The 25098-nt window shown below is 37.2% G+C and overlaps 1 protein-coding gene across 1 annotated transcript in view; it reads right to left on the bottom strand.

Annotated features, from left to right (window-relative positions):
• Positions 1-3961: 3961 nt before the first annotated feature.
• Positions 3962-25098, bottom strand: part of ARMC1 (armadillo repeat containing 1) — a 31208-nt gene continuing 10071 nt past the window's right edge. Inside the window, exons 3-6 of the mRNA XM_029959346.1 lie at positions 10844-11033; positions 6871-6987; positions 6714-6788; positions 3962-6222 (exon numbers count right to left, since the gene is read on the bottom strand). Coding sequence (XP_029815206.1) covers positions 6031-6222; positions 6714-6788; positions 6871-6987; positions 10844-11033 — 574 coding nt within the window. The 3' untranslated portion in view covers positions 3962-6030. The remainder of the gene's footprint in view (positions 6223-6713; positions 6789-6870; positions 6988-10843; positions 11034-25098) is intronic.

The raw sequence follows: 25098 nt of genomic DNA, 5'->3' as shown, positions 1-25098 counted from the left end.
ACAAACAGCAATGTATTTTATACACCAGAACATCTACACATATGGAGAAACAAAACCAGTTACATTGACTATAATAATAAGATTGCTTCAGCAGCCTAAATGACAGAGTTAATGCTCAACTATGTTAAATGGCTGCTATTTCCCTATTATAGTGGGTGATATATCTTCATTGTTTCAGTAATGCAGCCAACAATTGAGAGCTAAGTAGTAGCCACTCTTCGCCTTCAGTAAGCTTTACAGGTATTTTATATGCAAAGAAATAGAGTCCTTAAAATATGCCATTTACTACATCCCACCGAATTACAGTGTATAAACAATAATGGTTATTTGCTAAAACATCACAGCACGTATTTGTTGTAGCAAAGGAGGTAAAGCGATGAAATCCAAGGACAACATATAAGGTCTTAGTTTTAAACCAGGATTATGAACCTGAACAGCATTGTCAATATTGAAAGAGGCATTTCCATATTAACAATATAGGGTTTTATAGTCAAAAATCTATTATGGTAGTTTAAGTTTTTATTCAGGAAATAAATATTAATTTTGCAATAATACAAATTAAATTTACAAATTAAATTACCTTTAGACAGTCTCATGCAATGTTAAATTAGTGCTGTTCCTATGGCCAGGAGGAGCAGCCTGCAAGTGGAAAGCCTCTTTCTGTGTAAATTGCCTTCCAGTTTCCTTCCACTCCCTCCCAGCCTTCCCAAAACTGGAGACCCTATACTGGATCAACTATCTACCCTTCAAAGTTTAATACAAACCAAGGTACCATGGATTCTTGCCCAGTGAAGGAAGCACGGTCAAAAGGTCTCACAACGAACAGGACAGCTTCTTGTGCTATCACTTTCAACCTGTGCAATATACAGAGAGAGGAAAACCAAACATGCTCTTGAAAAGTGATTAAAAAGAAACATCACATTCGTATAAGATATATAAAATTGTGTATAAAGGGAGTCTACAAAGGAGATCACACCTTAGAAAAATGTTAGGGATCAAACCCACTAATCACATTAATTGATGGAAAGGGTGTATTTTATTTTCAACACCACCATCAGGGTGAAGCTTTAACTCCCAAGAAGGCCTTGGGTACCTTATGCAGGTAGCACTGCTGAAATAGATCATGTTGTGCAAAGCTTTTGGAATATAACACATGCAAAGATAGTTAATTTTTTTTTTTAAAAAAAAGTTCTTTTTAACCTAGAACTTCAGCATATCAATAAGAACTATTTTGAGATTAAAACTGATTTCTGACCATGCCTTTTGACATCATGATGCATTTGAGGTATAACTCAATAGGGAAAGTTGCTTATGACAGGTTTGACTTTTCTACTCCAGGCCAGAGAAGTTCAGACAGTGCAAAGGCCCCTCTTAAAATGGAAAGCATTTCGGTTTATGTAGTGAAGCATGAACTAAGGTTCAGAGACAGCTCACAAAATTTTGCACTTCCCAGGATTCCTGAGCAATTTGGGTAAACAGACTCAGTTGTGCAGTCTGTAAAATGAGGGCTAGTAGAAAAACACCTCTGTAAAGACCTCCTGTTACATATGTTCAAGTGTCTGTGGATGCTAGGTGTGAACAGAGTGCCAGCTGCTCCCTGTTAGCTCACCATGGGCTCACGTGATAGCTCACCCTGCCCTTTCACCAGCAAACATACAGAGGGGCAGTTCCCACAGAGAAGGTGACACAGCAATTCCCTGCAGCGGTGGATTCGCATGCCGTTTCCCTGGAGCACCGCAAAGAGAAGAGGTATGAAAGAGCAAGGTATTACTTCACACCAGCAGTATCCACTTACTCTCAGTACTTACACTTAAGTCAGTGCTCCAACAGGAAATGAAAGCAGCAATCCTGTCATATGGTGGTTCTGTGGTATTCAGATTTTTGTATCTGCTACTTAAAAGACCCTTGTTATGCCAGCCAGACATATTGCCATGCACTGCTGGCACAGGAGTGCTTTTTACATGAGAAGTTTGGTTCCAGTTGTGATTTTATTAATCTCCTTAGAAATGCTGGTTTGATAAGCCACAAGCACCATGGGCCAACTGACCTGCACTGAAGTCACCGGGAAAGTATTAAACACTGCAGAAAGTATTTGGCTATCAAGTTCTGTAGCTTGGTAGCCATGAAGAGACCAAGCTGCTGGGAACTTCATCCACATAGCAGCCTTCAGACACTAACATAATAAACAACTTCTACCATGACAACTGGAACAAAAATCTGTTCACAGCAGGCATCTCCTCTGAGATGTTTTTGTATCTTGAGACTTTAACTGCTTTAAGGGATCTTAATTTATTCCACAGAGGAAGCTCTAACTCTTGCAGTCACTAGTGCAACATGCACATAAATGAACAATAACATGAAGAAACTTTAAAATAATGCAGATTCTGATGTGGCACTTGCATCAGCTTACAGAGGCAGACCTTGCTCTCCATGCGTTAACCTATGTATATGCAAAGTACCAAAAATTTAAACCTTTTTTTTTCAACCCTATACAAAACCTGCAACACAGGCTAAACAAAGAGCATTGCCTGCTCTCTGTAAACTACGAAAAGGACAATTTTCTTTCTAACAGCTTCATACTAAGCTTTAGAGCAGGAGTCTCAACAGGAGTCTCACCCCTGAGGCTAATTAGATGCTATACCTCAATGAAGAAGTCTCCAGTGACCCCGATGCTCACCCCCTTTCACCAAATCATGTGCTCTCAACTTTTCCTAAAGAATTACAATCAGCATCAGAGATGAATTGAGAGGTTATTCTCATCTCCGTCTTTATTTTCAATCCTTATAGACAGGTTTGTTCACATTTTAGGAACTCAGAATAATTCGGTACAGATGAAGAAACAGGAAAGACTAAATGGTCCAGACTTCTGCAAAGTGACTATGGCAAGGACTGCTGCTGCTAACTTTTATTAGGCATGTTTTTAAACTCAGCTAGCTGGCAGCTGGAATGTTGTCACAGGCAAAAAGGAGCACCCACATTTTATTTCACATTGCAGGCAGTTACAGGAGTATTTCACACCTGCCAGTTTGCATCTGCCGAGGTATTCAATGTTTTCTTCCAAATTAGCCCCACGCAGTACTCTCCCCCTCAGCTTACACGGCCTATGGCAAAACTCAGCAACACTGGCTATTTTTGTACGGAATAAGCCATAGGTGATCATGGAGTGGGAAAGCTAGAGTATGATGTATTTCACAATACTGCAGAGTGCTTACAGTGCTTTGACAGCTCTTAACAGAGGCACAGTTATGAGCCTCAATTTTGCCTCTACTTATCCCATCAGCATTTACTCTTATTATGAGGAAACACAGCAGTGATTATTCCCTTATTATGCTGTACAGAGTTTTAACCCTAGGACGGTTTCAGGAGCTTAAACCATGATGTATGTGGTGGCTTCCCTGGCAATCAAGTACTTTGCAACTAGTGCAATGTGATACCAGTGCTCTGTCTCTCAGTTCAGCTTCTTTTTGGAAGCCTTTAATGCTGCAAATTTTTTCGGTCATATCCTTAGGTCAGAGTAAAAGGGTTTTCTTACGCTTAATCTGACCTCTGAAAAAGTACAAGCATAAAACGAATGAGTCTGTGCTGTGACTTTTTTCCCCACACTTTTTTCAAAGTAAGAGGTTTCTCTAGGAATGTTGATTCTTCCTAATTTCCCTAATGAAATATTACCTACATAGCATCAGTTATTAAAAAAAAAAAAGCTAATGTCCAAAAAACCTCCCTAAAAATGAATTTGAGACAGTATCCTCAAGTAGCTTTTGTTTACCTACTTTTTAAAAAACCTTTGTTGAAATGGAAGCATGTTTAGACATACACAGAAGCCCAGCTGTGATATGCAGCAAAGGACTCACTAGGACTAGACATTTACATTCCTCTCTGTTAAAGATGAAAAACATATACTTCTAATACCACAATAAGCTTAAAAGAATGTCAGAACATTTAAAAAGGCACCAGTCATGTCTTGTTTAGTTATATTATCCTTTATTATTTTACAATGTATTTCAAAAACTTTTACAGATGCCTTAAACTGTTCTACAAGAGCTGCAATACTGTCATAAAAGCACACCTACAGACCGAATGCACAAACAAACTGTAGTACCTACTGGTATTGAACCATTAATATCCAAAGGGTGTAGTCTTTTAGTAAATAGATGTGCAGTAATGCAAATGCAAACAGATGTTAATGCAGAAAACCAAAACTCTGCATTCATGGCTATAGAACAGAGGACTTTTCAAATACATTTGGTACTGTAACATTCTAGACAGCAATGAGTAGTATTACATATTTAAAGCAATACATGCCCTGAAAAGCCTGTATGTTCAATCTGTGCGTGTAAACCTGAATCAAAAATAAACTATATATATTAAAAAACATGAGACATCTAGTCCGCCAACAAGCTTTTATTTTGTTTTGTTTTTTTCCTAGAATGACAATTAACCTGGGTGGGTGAACTCTGACCTGCATTATTATTTTACATTATCGTATCCTCAGCATTTCTGTAGTATTATGATACGACAGCCTGTGATTTTTTTTTTATTTATTCCTTGTGCATAGGCACAGGGAATAACTTTGATGCATTAAATTTCTTTTCTGAGTCTCCAAGTGGTAAATATAACTCCTATTATAGCAAATACATTACCACAGAAAAGCATTGTATAATGAGGTTTATAACGTTTTGAAGTCCTCAGCTGTATTTCTCTGGTGCAACAAAGCAGTGGCACTGCAGTTTTCAAGCACTGTGTTTTGAATCCTCTCACGCACAGTGTTTACTAACAGCTCAGATATTTATTATTCTCTACCTACAGAAGTTCTGCTTTTATTATCACTTCTGCTCACAGAAATTACTAAGACATCTCTAAACTTATACTGTCTGTAAGTTACAGGGCAAAGCCAATTGTTTGCATATGTTTTTAAGCCACGCTGATGTACTTTCATGGGACACTCATCAAAGACATTAGAAGAGAATAGTAATTGCATATCAGATTTGTTAGGGGAAAAAAACCCAGAGTTAAAGTCAAAATTTATGAGTGTGGCACTGTGGCAAGAGGCATTCTGTCCTGCTTTATACTTCAAGTTTAAAGTTTTAGTTACCATTAAATATTTCCTAACAGTAAACACCATTTCTTAACCAAGTACAGTCTACATTCCTCTATTCTCTGCAGGCAGGGCTGCAATGGGTCATCACTGCATTAGACCACAGCTTTTTCTGCTAGTCTTCCCAGCTAGCCTAAACAGCAGTCAGTGGTACTTATTAGCTTTTTATATATATATATATATATATCAGTCAGTCACACTCATCATTACAAATATGTTCTAGTTTATTTACTGTACAATGTATGTATACATATTTGTGTTTATTCAATCCCTTTTTTCTTATCTTAAGCACTCCAACAGTTAAGGGCAGGCTGGGAAAAAATTCAGTATACATAAAAGGGTTATACATTTCAAGTCTGTAGTGATTCTAGTTTAACAGCAAGAGGGGAACATCGTGCTCACACTGTGCACATGGCTGGCAAAAATAAAGGCAAAAAAAGTGGCAGACTGTATTTTTCTCTAGAGTCAAAATCTAGAAAATTAAACAAAATAATGTTAATCCAAAGGGATGCAGAAACAAAGAGGGCATTTTATTTAATGTACAACTAGAGCTATTAAGAATTTTCTTTCACAGAGGCCCTGAGACTTGAGTTGAATGGATTCTCCCTACCACGTGTTTCATGTGAAGTCAAACTTAAAGCTCTACACGTATAGCATAAACATTTGGTATATAACAGTGGACCCATTTTTAAAAAGTGATGCAATAAAATCTACATGAAAAACAAATGGAAGAACAACTTGATTGGAGGCCTCTGTCCTTTGACCCCTGCCCTATCAGGCTAAACGTCCAATAAAATGTAAAATGCAGCATACATTTACTTAATCTAAAATTTTCGTGATGATTTATTGCAAATTGCACTTGGCAGTTCACCACACCAATGGAAAACTGGCCCCCCTGTTGTTCATTCACACAGTCTTTTAACACCAAATACAAGTCACCAGTAGAAAGATCTTGATAGAAAGTTTGCTGCTGTGCTGAGCCAGCTTGCTGCACCTTCTGGGTGTGACCCAACACGAGACACTGCTTTGTCCTGTTCCTTAGTAGGGCTTTCATCTTCTGGTAAATATTCAGGTAGATCTGTGTTCTGCTCTACTTCCACTGGAGTATCCTGGAACGGAACTAGCATCTGACAAAACACAACACAGATTAAAATTATGTCAGATGTTGTAACTTAAAAGAATGAATCAAAGTTATAACAGATACATGTTCAGGATGACAGACATGCACATTGTGACACTCCTCCCCATTGCCCCATACATCAAGAATATAAAGGGAACCTAATATGCTTAGAAGATACACAAGAAAAGCTTTGGCTTAATATGGAGAAAAAAGTATCAAATAAATAAAAACATAGCCCTTTTACTGTAGTTGTGAATCACATCAGCAACTCCAACCAAAAAAACCCAGGTTCATTGTGACCCTTTTCATACCATTAAGGAAAGTATTTTTGTCCTTCTGTAAAACTCTTCTACTATTCACGCCCTGACATAGGATACCCTTTATTCTCTTTGGACTGTATGTGTTGCACTACCACCAGATGTTACAGGCACAGAGGTGCTGACACTAAAGACACAGCCAAGCTATAACAGTCGGTATTTAGAAAGATACATGTCCTACCTCCTCACCACTTTCACTTTTCACAACTTGCTGTGCCTTCATAACTTTGGTTGATGCTATGGCCGTTGCCAATGCCTACAAGTATACAGAAAAAAACCAAGAGCTCAGTGGACAGAATGCAATAATGTGAGGATCTGGAGGATTACCAAGCACTTACCTCTGCTTTTAAGTCTGAGCGAATTCGGACCACACACCTTTGAACAGCCATTTGAAAGGTAAAACTAATAACACCTTTAATTTTCAACAAGGCTTCCTCACAAAGATTCCGTCGAGACTGAAAAACAAATAACAATCCCACAACTAAAGTCCTTTGTAATACACCAAGTGAAAATGCTCACAATTATTTGTTAAGGTATTCCTGTATGTCTCAAGGCACGTGGTTACAGAACCACATTTTTGTAACAGAAAAACCAAGACTTACATTTTAGTGCACAAATGTTAGACTCTCTTGCCACCCAAAAAAAAATTTGCTTACACTTTAGAAGTCAAAGAAGGATGGAATCAACTGTAAATAATTAGAGAAAAGTGCTGAAAAGCAAAGAATGTTTTTCTCTGTATGATCAGCTAAACAGTCCCCTCTGGTTAAGTTCTGATTGACTGAAGTGCTCATTGATGAGTAGTTAGTGTTTAAGTTGCTATTTATCAGGCACCTTGGCTCCATACTGACTGAATGCATCAAAGCAGCTGTTGTATTTATCAGCTGCTTCATCTGTGGCAGCTCACAGACATCATGGCACAGCATTAGCTTAATTCTTATTTCAAAGGGAAAATATTTGGTTGATAACTCACAGAATGTTTAAAGCAAGTGATGCCTGTGCTGTAACATTACATTGACCTGTACTAGTTGCAACTGTTACAATACCTTAGAACGTTCTATTTTTCCTTTTAATATTTGCACAAGATGGTTGTAACAAAAATAATTAAAATACTGGAGAGACTGCTAGCACATAAGGGGATAAAAAAGATATATTGTACCAGAAATAAACTGACAACCTTTACACAGGTTTAAAATAATCATGTATTTAACTTTCACTGTAAGTTTCTGCAAAGTTTTATATAATTTTTTATTTCAAAGTATATTTGCATTAGTTATGAAATAATCACTGGTCAGCATTTAGGAAGGCTCCATGCATAACACGCAAATTAAATTCTTTTAATCTCTGGAAGAACCTACTGAAGCGGTTTGGGGGTTTTTTAGCAGTTTAGCATGTATATTGAAATAATTCATTTGTGAAAGTTTATGTAGTGAAATAATTAACATTTTTGTGTTTTACAAAACATAACTTTGTCAGGTAGGCTACCTTTTCTATACAAAGAAAATATTTGATGCAAAGATGTCAGGCTGCCTCACACGAGTGAAAGGTGAAACTACTTCTGGACACAAGAAGCCAAACATTCACAGCTTCCTTAGCCTAAACAAATAATTTATGCTTACATGAGTGTATGGCAATTCTGTGACAGAATCTGGCTTTTTACTTTAAGATCCCAGGTAAGTCATAGGCACCTCAGTTTAATTTCAAATGAGGCTTTCAGTGACCAGATTACTGGTGAACCACTTTGTGATAACCAAACAGAGTGATTCATGCTAATTAAAAAGAAAACAGAGTAAGGTCAGTATAACCTAGGGAAAGAAAAAAAACAAATCGTAAAACTTAATTGGGCCCCTATAAAGACATAAAACAAGTTACCTCCCTTTTACCTTGTATGAAATTTATAGTGAGGAGACTGTTTAGTTAACTAGATGGTAACACCTTTCTTAAGAATTTATAACTTTGTCTAAGAAAAACATCTGTTGAATGTCTGACCTAACAATATATAATATTTATGCTTGTGTGTAGATAACCTTGACTAAGAAAAACATCTGTTGAATTCCTGACATAACAATGTATACTGTTTATGCCTATGTATAATGAATATGCATGAATTAGCTGAGAATAAATACAGAATATTGTGCCTGCTTTGAGTGTGACAGGCCTCCTGAGTCACATAGACTTGTCTTGGACACCACAGCGCTGTTTGCTCCCATCATATAATGAATCTGAGATTTTATTTCTCACACATTTCTTAAAGACAAAACTTACTAAGGTTCATATGAACTCCTTAAAAAGCTGGCAGCTGTCAAGCCTTGCTGCACAGACATACTTTGCAAAAGACATTTAACTATGGCAGGTAGCTATAAACCCCAGCAATACACAGGTAGACATCTTTCTGCATGGTATTCCTGAAGCATGGGCACAAGGTAGGACAGGCAAAATGTAGGTTATTTTCTTGCACACCAAAGCCTGATTACCATACCCTAACAAACACTACTAAGATGCACAGACTAGAAAACTGACTGAAGGGCATGCCACAAACTGCTGAATTATTGCCTTGGGTTTTTTTCCTTTTTTTAACATTTTTAGTAATTATCACCAAATTTGATAATTAGATCTTAAAATAAAAACACCTGACAACATGCTAAATGACCTTTCCTCTATCTTCCTAAAACAATCAATATCTACTATTTGAGGTTTTGAAATCCACAAGCACTTGTAGGATCTGCAATCACTCCTAACAGCAGCTTTTTGTTACAAATGTAAATGACTGAGAACACCACGTCTAAAGCCCTGTTTGCTCACTACGCCTTTTAATGCTCATACATGCCACTTAATATTCTTTGCTAGTTAAGTCAAGAACAACCTATTCAATGAAAGTAAGCTGCTTTTGTTGCTCACATTGTTCATCATCCTCCCAGTCCTACATTATTGTGACATTTAAAGTAGCATTAAAGGGAAGTTTAACTGCTGGGTGAGCACCTGGAGTATCACTAACATTTGTACACTAGCCATCTCAGCCAGTACAGAGCCAGATTTTTCTTTAATAACAAGCTAGAAAATATGCTGGTCTACCTGCAGTTTTTTTCTCTGCAGATGAGTATCTAAATACCCTATGCTTTTTCTCAATACCTCTGCATCAGTATCGAAGAGAGAAAATTCCACAAATCTTGCTAAGCTGCACTTGTCAAAGAACACAAAGAAACACTTTTAAGATATAATCAGACTACAGGCAAAATATCTAAACTCACAAAGTAGAAATGGTTGAAATTTCTTGCTTGGAGATACCTGTGAACAAACAAATCAACTACAAGCTTTAAACTAACAACTGATGGAACTGAATTAAAAAAACTTCACAGAGCACAAAAGCCAATGGTGTTGACAAAGCACTGCCTTTCTAGATAGAGCAAGTGCTGGAAGGACAAAACTGTAAAAAATATTTACTTTGTATAAAGTGAGCTAGAGCAGCATGTTATTTCTAAAGGAATTAGCTGTGGTCTTATGAAAACAGTACAGTGGGGATGCTGTTGATAAACTGGGCCTGTGGACACGCTTACTTGGCAAAATGTAAAGCAACAAAGCAAAGGATCAGGTTTGATCATTTAAAATGGGTACAAAACTGAAAGATACAGAGTCCGGAGGGCACTTGTGGATAACATGCTTAAGCAGCCTACATGCTGTTTGGCAGCCGTAAAAAGGCAAACATGGCCCTGGGGTGTTATCTACAGGGGTATGGTAGATAAATCCGTAGAAGTTATTCTGACATTACATAAAGACTCAGTGAGACCTCATTAACTCAAATGCCATTCTGGTCACTACTGTAGAAAAGATCTCACGGACAATGAAAAGATGTATCAAAACCAACTCAAAAAAAAATACAGCATTTCTAAATTAAGAGCAACAAAAAACCCCACACAGTGTCTAAAATCTCTGATAACTAAAAGGAAACTTTTTTTAGATTAACTCACTGAAACAGCCACAAGATACCTGTAAGTGAAAACGTTGAAGGCACCTTGTTTATTCCATTCTTTCTTGAAAAAGGAAAGAAAATTAGGAGAGGTAGAAACAGAATACATTTTTTAGATTAATTAAAAAAAAAAAAAAATCAAGAAAATCGCCTTAGAACATCTTTAGATATTCTGAGTAAGCTCAATTTATGCAAGATTTTATATGTATCTCGTGATTCAAAACACGATCCACAGAAATTGCTGACAACTGATGATGCCACACAAGTAGCCCAAGTACCTCATTTCTGTGGGCAAAACACATCTCAGTCCAGCATGCCTTATTTACATGACCTCTGCAAGCTTTCCTTACCGAATCATCAAGGCCATCTATATGCAAAACCACCGTCTTGGCACGCTTATTTGTGCTGCCAAGGAAAAACTGTGCTTTCCGACGACGATAATTCATCTCGTTCACATTGTCCATGTCTGACATGTTGGAAGACTGAAGGATATCATAGACTTCAGAAGCTAAAAGTTTAGTCTCTCCTGGTGTAGTGGTCCTTAAAAAAAAAAAAAAAAAAAAGGGGGTTAAGATTTTTAAGTATTTTTACATTAGAACTCCAGACAGCTGTTGATTACATCTTTGTAACTGGAATACTCCCTATGCTACGGTCAAGATTAGCAAAAATGTTAAGAGAGGAGAGCAGAAATTAAGGTAGAACTATTTTCTTTCCCATACTCCGACTTTTATGTCGATCTGTTAATTCCAAGACCATTATAAACAACTCTGTTCTCAACATGAACACAGTTTACACCAGTTTGACAACTAGAAACCAAACATGGCAGTAGATGGTCACTGCATTGTGGTTTCTTTGTGTTGAGCTTTATTTTATTTTTTTTAAACAAAAATTTCCCAATTGCCTTCTGACACATTTTGTTTCCCACTTTCCTTGCTACATTATAAAAATAATTTCTCTGTAGAACTGTAATCTTTCCAAAAGTTTTCTTCTCCAAATTTACCAGGCATCAACACAGCAGAAACACAAATTTTCTTGAAGAATCCAAAGGTTATTTTTGATTAGATTAAAATTTATGGTATGAACTATAGGATAGCATTTTTTTAGGTAGAAAAAAATGTAGATAATAGGCTGAACATATATTAAATTCTTATGATTAATTAAAACTAGTTTTAATAAGGTACTAATATAAATCTGTTGTCCAAATTCAGCCCTGTTTTAATTATGCCAGTGATTTAAAGCTTTGGGCAGAACAAAATTATTACCACATCAAGTTGCAATTAATTTTAAAATGATGAATGACAGCTTTGCTGCTTTGTTTAGCAAACACTAAGTAAGTAACAAGTACCTTTAGATTTATTTTTTTCCATTTGACTTCCTTAATTACCAGACATTAAACACATTTTCCATCCTACCATATGGACAAGAGAGAACACTGAAGCAATCATGTTAGGAGTTCTTGGCTTCTGGGGGTCTCAGCTAGCCTTTTTTTTTTTCCTCTGCACCTTGTTTTGAACAGCACCCATTTGGAGAGGAAAATATAGGTTCCTGTGATAATTCAGTGCATTACTAGCATTCCAAGGGGAAAAAAAAAAGAAAAAAAAAAGGAAAAAAGTGGTAATAAGCAAAACAACCAAGACCTAAAAAAAGAAAAGAATTTCAGCATATGTTCAAATTTAAATACATGCTTACGTTCTGCTTTCCTACACTGAAAAAAATGCTTATGTTACTTCACAGAAACAAGTGTTGAGAACTCACAAATATTTCAACTTCATCCTTCCATAATTCATTAGAGAAAGTAATAGAACAGATGATAAAGCCATGCAAGCTGATGTCTTGAAGTAGTAATAAATTAGCTTCTGCAAAAAATGACATCTTATCAAGATACAAAGAAATTAACCCACCTGTTAGTTTTGGCAAATTCTTTCAACAACAATCCTGTCCATATCAAGTGATTTACAATAGAGTACTTTTATTTTTTGGTAAGTTTAAATTCAGCTCACTAAGCACCCTGTTGAAAAAGTCATTACCCCATCTACTGCACCCACTATGCTGTTGCTAAGGGGTTTTTGCCTGAACACAATTGCACTGTTGCATCACAGATTTTAAAAAAAGCAGAAAGACAAATGGGAAATAAAGTATACTTGATATTTGCCATTGTATATATATATATACATACATATATACACATACCTACACAAAAGAGAGTTTAAAGCTGTCAACAGGTCAGCAAATATAAGATATTTAAATGCCTAAAAGTAAAAAATCAACAGCGATTTTCATACATGTTTTGTTCTCCTGACATTAGTTGGCACAGTTCTTGGAAAACTAATGACCTTACATTAATTGTACTGTTGAAACAACCCGTTCATTTGAAAACACAAATGTAAATTTGTTCTTATTTGATACAGTTATTCTAAAATCTTCCTAAAAAAAGTCTATACAGGTCAATGTTCTGTGTACACACACACTCTCTTTAACAAGCTACTCACTTCCTGTATTTTTCCAAACAGAGGATTACTGTTACCTCCCACGAAGTTACAGATGATAACTCTAGTTACCACTATACATTAAAAAAAAGCCCAAATGCAAGGCTTTAATCTTTTTATATAAAGAGAATCTGTAATAAGGAACTGACTGTGTAATAAAATGCAGCAAGAACCTCAGACACTACACTACAAGGGTAAGAGCAATGGATGTCCTGTAAGAATATCAGATCACAAAACAATCCCCAATAAAGGTATACACTGGTTTTATTCCGCGGAAATAAAATACTACATTTTTGGCAACTCACTTGAAAACAAAGACCCTCAAAATTCCTGACAAAGCCTTCAACAAGTTTTAGTGCACTGGTGAAATGAGTGAATACAAGTTTTGCATCAACCCCTTATTCTTTTCATTAAAGCAATTTATACAACAGCTATAAAAAGAATAGAAAGCGTAACATCAGACTAGACAAAAGGAATTCTTTTATGATGGCAGTGAAACACTGGAACAGGTTGTCCATAGAGGTGGTCATTGCCTCATCCCTGGAAATGTTCAAGGACACTGGACAGAGCTCTGACTGACTTGAAGACATCCCTGCTCATTGCAGAGGGGCTGGACTAGACAACCCCTACAGGTCCCATAGGCGTTCATATTCTATGATAATTCTATCACCTTTAAGGAAAAAAAAAAATTCTGTCTAGAAGTAAGTATAATAAACCCTCTCTATTGCAAAACCACGGTGACATTCAATGCTGACTCTGTTTCTTTATACACTATATTGGTAATTATTGGTAATAAAAAGATAAATGCAATGAAACTACATGTAAAATTAAACCATAGAACAGTGGAAGTTTTTTAAAAAAATACAAGGATAACACATAGGCTGTGGTTTTGTTGCCCAAAATAAGAAAAAAAAGCAACTTTAAAAGAAGAGAGCACGGACATGGGTCATTCCAGCACCTGTTCATCAGGAGTTTCAGATACTACTGCCCAGAGCTGTCTGAGCCAGCCTCCTGCCATCATCAGAGCAGCACAAGGGAGCTCTTGCATATCTTTCTCCCGCTCTCATTCTCACTCCAGTATAGCACTTTATTCACCCCTGAATGTGCAGGTACGTCCTATAAAGTCAATATGCAATTAGAGATTGTTTGAGAACAATCAATCACTGGAATAACCTCACCAGGGACATGGCAGAGTTCCCACCACTGGAGGTTTTCAGGATACAATTGGACAGGGCATGAGAGAGTCTCACCTAGGTTCCCTTTCCTAGATGATCTTTTGAGGTCCTTTCCAACCTGGGCTGTTCTGTGATTCTGTGGTTAGTGTTCTCCTGCCCTGCTAGGGAAATGGCAGTATCTAGTTAGAGCAAAGCTGGCAAGAGTTGGTTACCATCTCTTTCAGAGGCGGTAACATCTTACATTACTTCAGCAACATTCAGAAGATGCCTGTCAGAGACCCAACCCTTTAGTTTTCACTGTCTTCTTGAATTCCTGTCATCCTAGATTGCTGCCTGTCCTTCCATCATGTTCACCCAAGGCTGGCTGTAAAAGTAATATGAACACAGAATCCAAGTGACATGTGCTGTATCTGTCAGAAGAGGATACAAGAAACAGTTCTCATTTGCTTCACAATTAAAAATAACTTTGTAAACATGGTCCAAGTACTGCAGGGGTTTTATTAACATAACAAGACATTTTTTAAAGTTTTAGCTAAACTTAAAGGACCCAAAAACCTACTGATTACAACTCCAAAGATGTATGTGATGTAGGTTGAATATGAATGCTTGGAAAGAATGCATAAGCAGCATGTAGCATTATGGCTGTACAACCAGTATGTGACTTAAGTATACACAGAGTACCATACATGATAATATTGAAGGGCCCAACAATCTTCCTAGCATTGCTGCATACAATGCAAAGGTAACACAGAAACTTAGTTTCTCCCTTTAGAAGAAGCACAAAGTCTGAGAAGGACTAATATAGTGGATTTTCCCCTTTTAGAGAAGGACAATACAAATATATTTATAAATATACATATATGGGGGGGGTGTAAAAGATCACCTTATCCTTTCTAAAGCAACTATGCATCCTTTTTAAAATAAACATATGCACATACATGTATATTACAGATACACGACTGTACCAGAGGAAACAGATGCAAACATAACCCTGTTCAAAGTACAGCAGATCCTGTGCACAAGCACAGAAACTATTACAAATGAATTTCCTTAGTGGCACACATTGCACTCTAAAGACACATTAGCCAAACAGTAACAAACATACTGTAACAGCTTTCATTAGAGTGTTTCTACTGACTTTATAACCTTGAGACAGGAGGTTTTCAAATAAAAAAGGGAATTTTTCTTTACCCAAGACTCAATTACATCCCAGATTCTATCGAAACAAGATTTGCATCATTTAATTCCAAAAGTCTCAGTTCCACAGTGATTCTGCTTTTGGATGTACTTGCTCAATTTGTCCAGTACCCACAGTAAGATGACAAAGTAATTACCCATCCATGAAATTTCAAGGCTTTTGATAATCTTTGCACCCCTAGGAAGGTGATGAAACAAATCTGGAAACCCTTTCTTCCAAGTACATAAAGGACAAGAAAGCAACCAGGAAGGGTGAGCCTGGATTCACAAAGAGGAAGTCGTGTGATCACCCTGAGAGCCTTCACAATGAAGTGACTGGCTTCATTGGGATGGGACAGCAAATGGATATTGTCTTTTGACATAGTGTCCTACACAATCCTCACAGAAAAGCTGATGAAGAATTGCAGATTGCAAAGTGGACTGAAAACTGTCTAGATAGCCAGACCCAGAAGGTGGTAATCAAGGCCATGAAATCCAGATGGAGGTCAATATCTAGCAATGTACATCATGGGTCAACACCAGGTCCAATTCTGTTCAATATCTTCATTAACAATCTCAACAATAGGGCAGAATGGACCCTTAGCAAGTCTGCAGATGAAACAAAACAGGAAGGAGGGGTTGATATGCTAGATGGTTGTGCCAGAGGTGCAACAGACTGGAAAAATGGGCTGACAGGAACCTCATCAAGTCCAACAAGGGAAAGTGCAAAGTCCTGCATCTGGGGAGGAACAGCCCCAGGCACCAGCTCAAGTCAGGTATAATCTCAGGATGACCATGTGGAAAGCAGTTTTGCAAAGAACCTGGGGGCCCTGGTGGACATGAAGTCCACCATTAGCCAACAACATGCCCTAGCAGCAAAGAAGGCTACTGGTATCCCGGGCTGCACTAGGAAGAGTGCTGCCAGCAGGTGGAGGGAGGTGATCCTGCCCCTTTTAGCACTGGTGAGGCCTCATCTGGAGTGCTGTGTCCAGGTCTGGGCTCCCTAGTACACAAGATATATGAATGTGCTGCAGAGTCCAACAAAGGGTCAAGAATATAATTAAGGGGATGATGAGAGAGGGGTGAGAGCTGGGCTGGGATTGTTCAGCCTAGAGAAGACTCGGGGGGGGGGGTCTTATCAATGTATATAACTACCTGAACAGAAGGTGCAAAGAGGACAGAGTCAGGCTCTTTTCAGTGGTGCCCAGTACCAGGATAAAAGGCAGTGGCACAAACTGAAAAATCAGAAAACACTTTTTCCACTGAAAAGTGAAGGTGACTAAGCACTGACAGAAGCTGTCCAGACAGGTTGTAGAGTCTCCACTCTTGGAGATATTCAAAAGCTGCCTGAACATGGTTTTGGGCAATGGGGTTTAGGTGACTATCTGAGTAGAGGAGTTGGACCAGATGACCTCAAGAGGTCCTTTCCAACTTCAACATCTCTGTGAGTCTGTGAGCACATAACAAGAAGTCATTCAGTAAATTCATAGAGCAATGTACAGGGAGCACATCCATTTTTACCTACTGATGGATATCTGATTTTTCAGATTAAGAGTATTTTAAGAGATAGGCTTTTATGTAAAGCACAAATTTATTTAATTTTCCTGGCAACTATTTTCCTTATACATTGTCTTCCAAAGAGTTCTGCATGACAGCTTACATAACTCTTAATGCATCTGACAATTAGACAGACTGATTTCAGAAATTTCCTCCTCCCATATTTAGACTTACAGTTCACTGATCAGTTCTAAATTGTTTTATCTTAAGGCAACATGAACTAAAGGCAAGACTAGATGCAAAAAGGGAGGCTTTGTTCTCAAAGTCATTAAAATTTGTCAACTGGTATTCCAAATGTTTTCACCTTCACAGAATCATTATAGAATGGTTTGGGTTGAAAGGAGACCTTGAAGATCATCTCATTACAACCCCACTGCTGTGGGCAGGGACCAGGTAGTTCAGAGCCCCATCCAACCTGGCCTTGAACACCTTCAGGGATGGGGCAACCTGTTCCACCTTAGCTTATAGCATGAAGGAAAAGCTATTTGAGATTATTATACCTTATAATAACAATTTAGAAACCTTAAATACAAAACTCAAAACCCCAATAATTCACTGGTTCAAACATGACATTTGATTTTAGGAAAACACTGCTCCCAGTTTTCTCTCTCAAAATATATGATTTCTTTGTTGTCCTACTTAGCACAATAATTGTATTGAGTAAATTTAGTATAAATTTAATATAAAGCCAAAAATGAGATCACGAAGGCATACCAAAGAAACACTTTAACCTCAAGTAATTTCACAACATAGATCAAAATGTCAATGTAGACAAGCTTACTCAGGAGTTTACATTTTTACTCTCTTAACCAAATCTGATGTAGTTCAAGAGTTTAATTTGTAATCTAGGGACCAATCTCAGCCTTGTGCCAAAGGATCTTTTTCCCCAGGGTTGCCCAGGAATAAAGAGATCCAAAGACAGACCATTCTCAACTTCTAGGTCTAGAATGGGGCATCGCTTACAACTCAATGTTGACCTGTCAGTCTGTCCTGTGCAGGACCAAGAGCTGGACTCAGTGATCTTTGTGGGTCCCTTCCAACTCAGGATATTCTGTGATTCTCAGGATACATGGAGAAGTGCTATAGCTTATCCCCTGCAAAAGGCTGAGAAACCTCTGTGAGAAGAGGGCAACCAGAGGTAGACTCTTTCTGTCACAAAACTCACTCCCAGAACTCCGTTAAGATCCAAGCAAGAAAAATTATATACAGGAATAGTACATTTGTAGTACACCACTTATGTAATAGACACTTTCACATACAAAGAATCTGTACTATATATATTTTCAGCAGGCATGGCCCCCATAAGTGAGGGGACATGACACACAGCCTTACAATTCATGGAGAATGCCTGTGGTATAGATCTCAACCTTTTAAAGTCAATTCAGGTAAAACTTCTTCTATTGACAGCTTCAGGATTTTACATAGTAATGGAAAGTTAAAGCACAGGTCTTCAAAAAGATTCCACTACACAACACAGTCTAACAAATATGAAGAGTTTGAAGAAGAAAAATGTCTTCATTATCTAAGTTAAGGCTTCAATAATTGGCAAGACCTCAGCTGAACCCCATCCTAATTAACCTACTATAAATTAAAAGTAAAAACAACACTCAGATTTAGCTTAGTCTTTCACAGGAAAATCCTAAATCAATGAATGTAACAAAGGACCAAACGCATCATTTTTCCTTAAACTACTATTTTGAGAGACTCCATTTATAGAATGATCTAAGTGCCTTTCCAAAAAGTTTGAGGAAACTTATGATCACATAGGAACAGATATTTTCACTTGATCCCAATCCTTCTCATACATGTGAATACTGCTCTATATGGCAGAGCAGTCTACAACTTTCTCCTGAGGGGAAGAGGAGGGACAAGCTCTTATCTGTTCTCGGTGGTGACCAGTTATAAGACCTGAGGGATGGCCTGATGTTGTGTCAGAGGAAGTTTAGGTTGGATATTAAAACAAAGGTTCTTCACCCAGAGGGTGGTTGGGCACTGGAACAGGCTCCCCAGGGAAGTGGTCACAGCACCAGGCCTGACAGAGTTTAAGAAGCGTTTGGATGATACTCTCAGGCACATGGTGTGACTCCTGGGGATGGTCCTGTGCAGGGCCAGGAGCTGGACTCAATGATCCTTGTGGGTTCCTTCCAACTCAGCATATTCTGTGATTCTGTAATATTTTTCCCTAGGATCCTACGTAGTGATATTTTCAACCATCATTTTATTTCCGTAATGAACTTCATTCGCTGCAATAAACGTAGTATCCCATATGACACAAAAAGCATAAGTAAGAATTTCATGGATCGGCATCAATTCTATCTAAATACATTGTTGGGCAAATGCACGTGAATTAGAATACTTGAAGCATACACATGGTAGAGAGTTATCATTTAATTATGGTTGTAAATGGCTAACAAATGGATATTAAATCAACTGTGCATTAACACCACTGATGTATTTGTTTCCAGGTGACTAATTTCTTTTGGAGTCCATTCTTCCTCTACTTAAAGACAGGAATTGTCTCCAGCAACAACTAAAGGGAGCAGTAAGCTGCAAAGAGTTGCTACATTCTGTAAGGGGTAGGAAACCACTGATCCTTCATTTTAGAAGTAAGACACAGTGATTGACATGGTTTTGATAAAAATGTTGAGCATGAATGACAAGCCTAAAGAAAGAGCATGGTATTAGAGAAAAAGCAATCTGTTTCAAGACAGTTATCCGATCTAGCTGTTTTTCTGGCTGTTCTGCTCCAGTGCCAGGTCAAAATTCTTTCTTACCTCCAAGAATGCTGCTCTTTCTTGTGAGCTTTTAGTGCATCCCATCATACAGTGGGATCACTCACAAGCATGGCTGCTTCCCCAACTCATTCCAGGCAATGGGTACATCATTTGAAAACACCTTGAAGAGCCCCATTACTTCAGTGCACACCTTCTCAGAGACCCGGTATGGTGCTATTACCATGCCACACTTCACAGTACACATCAGTTCCCTCCAGCCCCAAAACACAAAGACCAGATAATATTATAGAGCAGTTGACAAAAATGATCATTACCTGCTTTCTTCAAAAAGAAAGAAGTCAAAATCCTAAAGCATACAGGCAGTAAGATTCTTCTGTTGGCCAACAACAATATATCAAGCATTATCAAAGCATAGTAGCAGGTTAATAACAGGAAAAACAATTCATACGTGTAAAACAGGAGAAACAAGAGAACCTGTAGGACTGGGTAAGTTTTAAGTGACAGAATAAGCAGCAGCATATGGAACTCCAAATCCCAAGACCAAGCAGGTGGACTCCTCAACGGACCTATGTACAGCCTGAGTGCAGTTGTTACATGTGACTGCAATCCCGTGGTATCAACTCTGTGTTCCAAGGCTGTCACACCGCAGTAACAAGGCAAGGTCAGGCACATTTTCCTAGAATGCTCTCTAGAACTGCAAGACCCTTGCCCCTTGGTCAGTCTTCCGGACTCTACTCACACTATTGGCTGTGACAATTTGACCAGGAGACACTAAACTAAAAAGTTCATAATGGCACAAAGAAACCTGATGTTGTAACTTTGATTTTATACTAAACAAGATATACCTCACTGAAATTAGGAGTGAGGATTGGATTCCCAGTGCCACTTACAGTTCAATTTCCATCATATGGTTACTGACCCTGAAAATGTACAGAAACCCCATGGAAATGCTGGGATGTTCTGAAGACTGCTGAAAACAAAACAGCAAGCCTAAATATTAAATATGAATTGTAAATATGAGTAAAATCACAGTACAGTCTCATTGACTGCTGTAAAATCAGTGACTGTGATACAATCTTAAACATTTGGCAAATGGAGTAATTATCATACTTAGAACATTTTCCTGATTCATTCTATTGTCCTCTGATCATGAGAAGAGAAGGAACTTTCAAGAACAGGATAACAAATTTGAACATATGCCATATGCTTAACCCAGCTATTCATCCAATTTTGTTTAATTCTTGCTATTTATACACTAAATGGAAAATCAACTTTTAATCTTCCACAGCTTGGTATCTACCATATGGACATACTCTCCATCTACAAAAATTAAAAAAAAAAAAAAAATCAGGGCCTGTTACTTAACTAAACTCAAAAGGCTTCATAGTAGCATTTGCTAGACAAGAGTCTGCATAACAGACACAAACTCCATACTGCATTTCACAGTAGCTAATTCTAACATCTTGCCTGCTAATGAACAGTAATAATTTCATGGATGTATATGGCAGAAATCATGTTTATTATATGGCTTAAACAAATTGCATCAGGGTTAAAAAAATAAGAATTCTTAAGGGTAACAACTGCCTCTGGTCCTTTACAGTGAAAGACTCAAGATGCTGCCATTAAAAAGCCAATCCTTCTCAGGAATAATGCTATAGCAACCAGGTAGTAGTATCAGTAGTGCTGAGATCAGGCTTGGTACTGAAGGATTTTACAAATATCTTGAAGGAAGCTAAATATCACTTTCTTGTGTTATCAACATGCTAACAGCATTAAGTACATAATACAACAATACATGATTATACTATATAACTATCTGGAAAATCCATTTATATTTTTTAAAAAAAACCCACCATTTATTTTAATTTTGAGAAGTATGTTACATCTGATTATTTCCCTGAAATTTACTGGAGAAAGTTAAACAAACAAACAAACAAAGAAACAAACAAAAAGTTTCCAAACTTACAGAAAAGGGCTTCCCTAAACAAAACCTGTATGAATAATAAGAATCAAACTACAGCACCAACCTGCCCCAGAGAAAAAAAAATGCAGGTTTAATCTATGTAGGCATATCTATAGGTAAGCTTTGTATTTGACTAATTTGCTAATATAGTTAATATCTACTGAGCAGAGACTTGAAGTAGGTAACTATTTCAACATCTTGTTTTCCTTCTCTTCAGCTACTTATTTATAAGCAAAGGACTCAGTTATTTTATTTTTTAAGCAAGCCAGTATTAGTAGCTTCACTTCTAGCTAAAGGGACTGCCCCATGCAAAATAGTTCAAAGCATATACCAAGGTTTAAAATAAACATTGTGGGAACTTCGTGATGTACTGTATAAATACAGAATGTGCTAACAATTTTAATTTGTTCCAAGTTACTAGACAGGACTTTCTACATGCAAAATTCAATGGATATCTTGCTGAAAGATATTGTAGCAGGTACTGCAAAATGAAGTATCAAAACATATTCCTGGATAAAAATACATGTAATTCAGAATAACATATTCACTTTGCACTAGTTGTTCCAGAGTAAAATTCACTTTCTTCTGAAATAACAACTCCATTCAGAAACTGTTAATGAAGACTGTTTCATCATTAATTTTTTTAGGCATTTCCCTTTGTAGCATTTACTGCCTCTAATACCCATGTAAAACTACGTAGCTTCTAATCATACATCAGCACCTTACTATGTTTATCGATCAAGCAGCACTCAGAAAATAAAAAATAAAAATAGAAGGGTAATCCAGACACTTATGGTTTATTAGAAAAAGAATCTGCAATTTCGTTGGGATTCTTACCATGAAGGTCAAAAAAACAGGAACAAACATTATCTTGCTACTTTTACTTCAATGCTTCTTAATCCTTAATTTTTGTAAGCTCTCAGCAAAAGTTAGTATATGGAAGAACCTACTTAAGCACTGTTCTTGTAAATTCAATAGTAACCAGTGAAGGTCACTGTATTCCTAAAATGTGTTTGACACCAGCTGATGATGAGGTTTGTTGAGTGTTAAAGGCATCCTGCGTTGCCATTACTAATCCTGACTCTTCTGTCAATCCACTTAAATCTCTTCCCTTCCACCTCAGTACAGAATCCCACCACAAAAAGAAAAGACAGTTGCTTTTTGGCACACCATGTCACGTGCATCTTGAATCACTAAGTTCAGCATTATAGTATTTTTTTCCTACCCTACAGTCAGCAGTTATTTAAATACTAATTTAGATTCTATTATTTTTAACATATCATAACATTGTGTCTCACTCTGTAAACCACTTCATTTTTATAATCATTTCTCAGAGCTCTCTATGTGTTTTAATATAAGGCCTGCAGAAAAAACAGGAAGTAAAAACGCCTTAAACTTATACTGCTTTCTAAAATACTCAACTCCCTACTCCAGTCAATTTCTAAATAAAGAAAAAAGTGGCTAAGACATTGAGCACAAAACACTTTCAAACAGATGTAATTTTATTGAATTTATTTTATATTTAACACACTTTTTTCAATGTTTCAAAGTTCTTCACTTTTTTTATTCTGCAATACTCATCACAATGTTTCTTGCCTACAATAAAAAGCAATAAGTTCATTTTTAACTTCTCAACTGATTATTTTTCCCTCATTTAAATGAAAAGCACTCAAAGCAATTATGATTGTGCCCCTCTGTCTGTCAGAAAAGTAACACCGGAATAATGCCTATACACTCAGTAACAGGTACTGAAAATTCTTTTCCAGGTTTAGGAACCTATGATTTGGTAAAGTGACTTTTGGAACCTATGATTTGGTCAAGTGGCTTTTCAATATTTTACATAAATCACCACTGTAGAACTTAGGCACTTTGATGCTTAGGTAACTACTTGCACTGCTTGTCATACTCTTAAGCCAGTCACTGTAAACCAGCTGAAGTCCATGATTTTGAAGAACTTGCAGGTACTCTCTAAATCTTATGCTACATAAAAACATTGCATTAATGACTACTTACTTTGTTACCTCACTGTTTGTCAACTTTACCTGAAATTTTTGAAATGCCAAGAAAATGAAAAATATACCAAAGTAAAGGGACCAGAGAAACTGTTGAAATGCAGGCACTGCAGTGTCAGAGAAAGCTCTGCATTAACTGCAAGTGCTGCACAGAAACCAGTAACAGAAGTTCTGCTGTTCCATGGAGTGTGCAAATGCACTGAAGCAGCATACTTAAGGCTGAACTAATTGAACTAGTATTGTACTGAACTGGTATATTAAAAGGTCTATGGATGCACAGTACCCAGATTAAATTGATACAGATGTCGGATGATGAAAAGCCACACAACAGTCCTGATACAGATGCCAGACAAGTGGGAAGTTTTAAGGTAAAAGTAGTAGCTTGGAAAGCAAAAAGTAGAACTAAACTGCATTTCTGACTGCAGTGAAAAACATTGTAATAGGAATTACACACATGACAGAAAGAGAAAAATAATAATGTAAACAGACAAAAATCCAAAACTAGAGGTTAACAAACACCTAACTGTTGAGTACAGAAACAGTACTGATCATATAGAGCTCACTAAGCAAGTAAGTTGCATGCAAGTAGAAATGATGATTGTGGAATGTCTCTGACCACAGAGAGGCCCCGAGATAAACAAGCAAAAAAACCCCCAATAACTCCTTCCCACCCCTGCCCCTAAAACAAAAGTACATCTTGGAAGGTGTCTGTGCCCTACATTTGATCATGCTTTCTTATTTTTCTCAGTGACCAATTCTACACACACAAACAAAACCAGTAAGCACATCCTAAATTGTACCTCTCATAATAAATCTTTTAGAACAGTTATTTACAAGACTGCTAATTTCTATTAACACCTGCAAAATATAAACCCACGGTAGTATTTCAACATGTAAATTACTAGCTACATTTGAATTAAAGACAATCCAGTCTTGGACTACTCTTAAAAACGACATCCATCTTTCCAAGCCTTTAAGCCCTATTTACTTACCTCACAACAACCATAAGATTCTCCTAGAAAGCCTATTAGACCTCGACTTAAATCCAGGTTAACACTGATACTGCAACACTAGGATTTTACACCATTTCATTAGGTAATGCTTTTTGTGTTTTGTTTATTGTTTCCATTTGTACCCGTGCCTGCACCTCTGTGTTGAGATCGTGACTTCCTATATTGTTCATAAAACTAAAAAATACATTATAGGATATAGACAAAATACAACTAATACACAAAAAAAAGGTCTCGGAACACATTAAAACCAACTGCTGAACCATGATTAAGTCTGAACTCTTGTGAGTTTGCCATGATGCATGAACAAAAAGAGCATGAAGTTTTACATGCCTAACTGACCAAAGTAGCCCACAGCATTGAACCCTCTCTCCTGTCCCTCCACTCCTTCCTAGAGAGAACCTCTTCAAACACCAGGAAGCTGTCTGACAGACAAAAGAAGTTTTCAGTCACTTGGAACAAATAACATGGTGTATTTAAAGAGGACATAC

Source organism: Manacus vitellinus, unplaced genomic scaffold (assembly GCF_001715985.3).
Source record: "Manacus vitellinus isolate BGI_N305 unplaced genomic scaffold, ASM171598v3 scaffold_1_pilon, whole genome shotgun sequence".
Classification (NCBI taxonomy): domain Eukaryota; kingdom Metazoa; phylum Chordata; class Aves; order Passeriformes; family Pipridae; genus Manacus; species Manacus vitellinus.
Note: the sequence above shows the minus strand (reverse complement) of the source record. Positions and strands in the feature narration are given on the sequence as shown.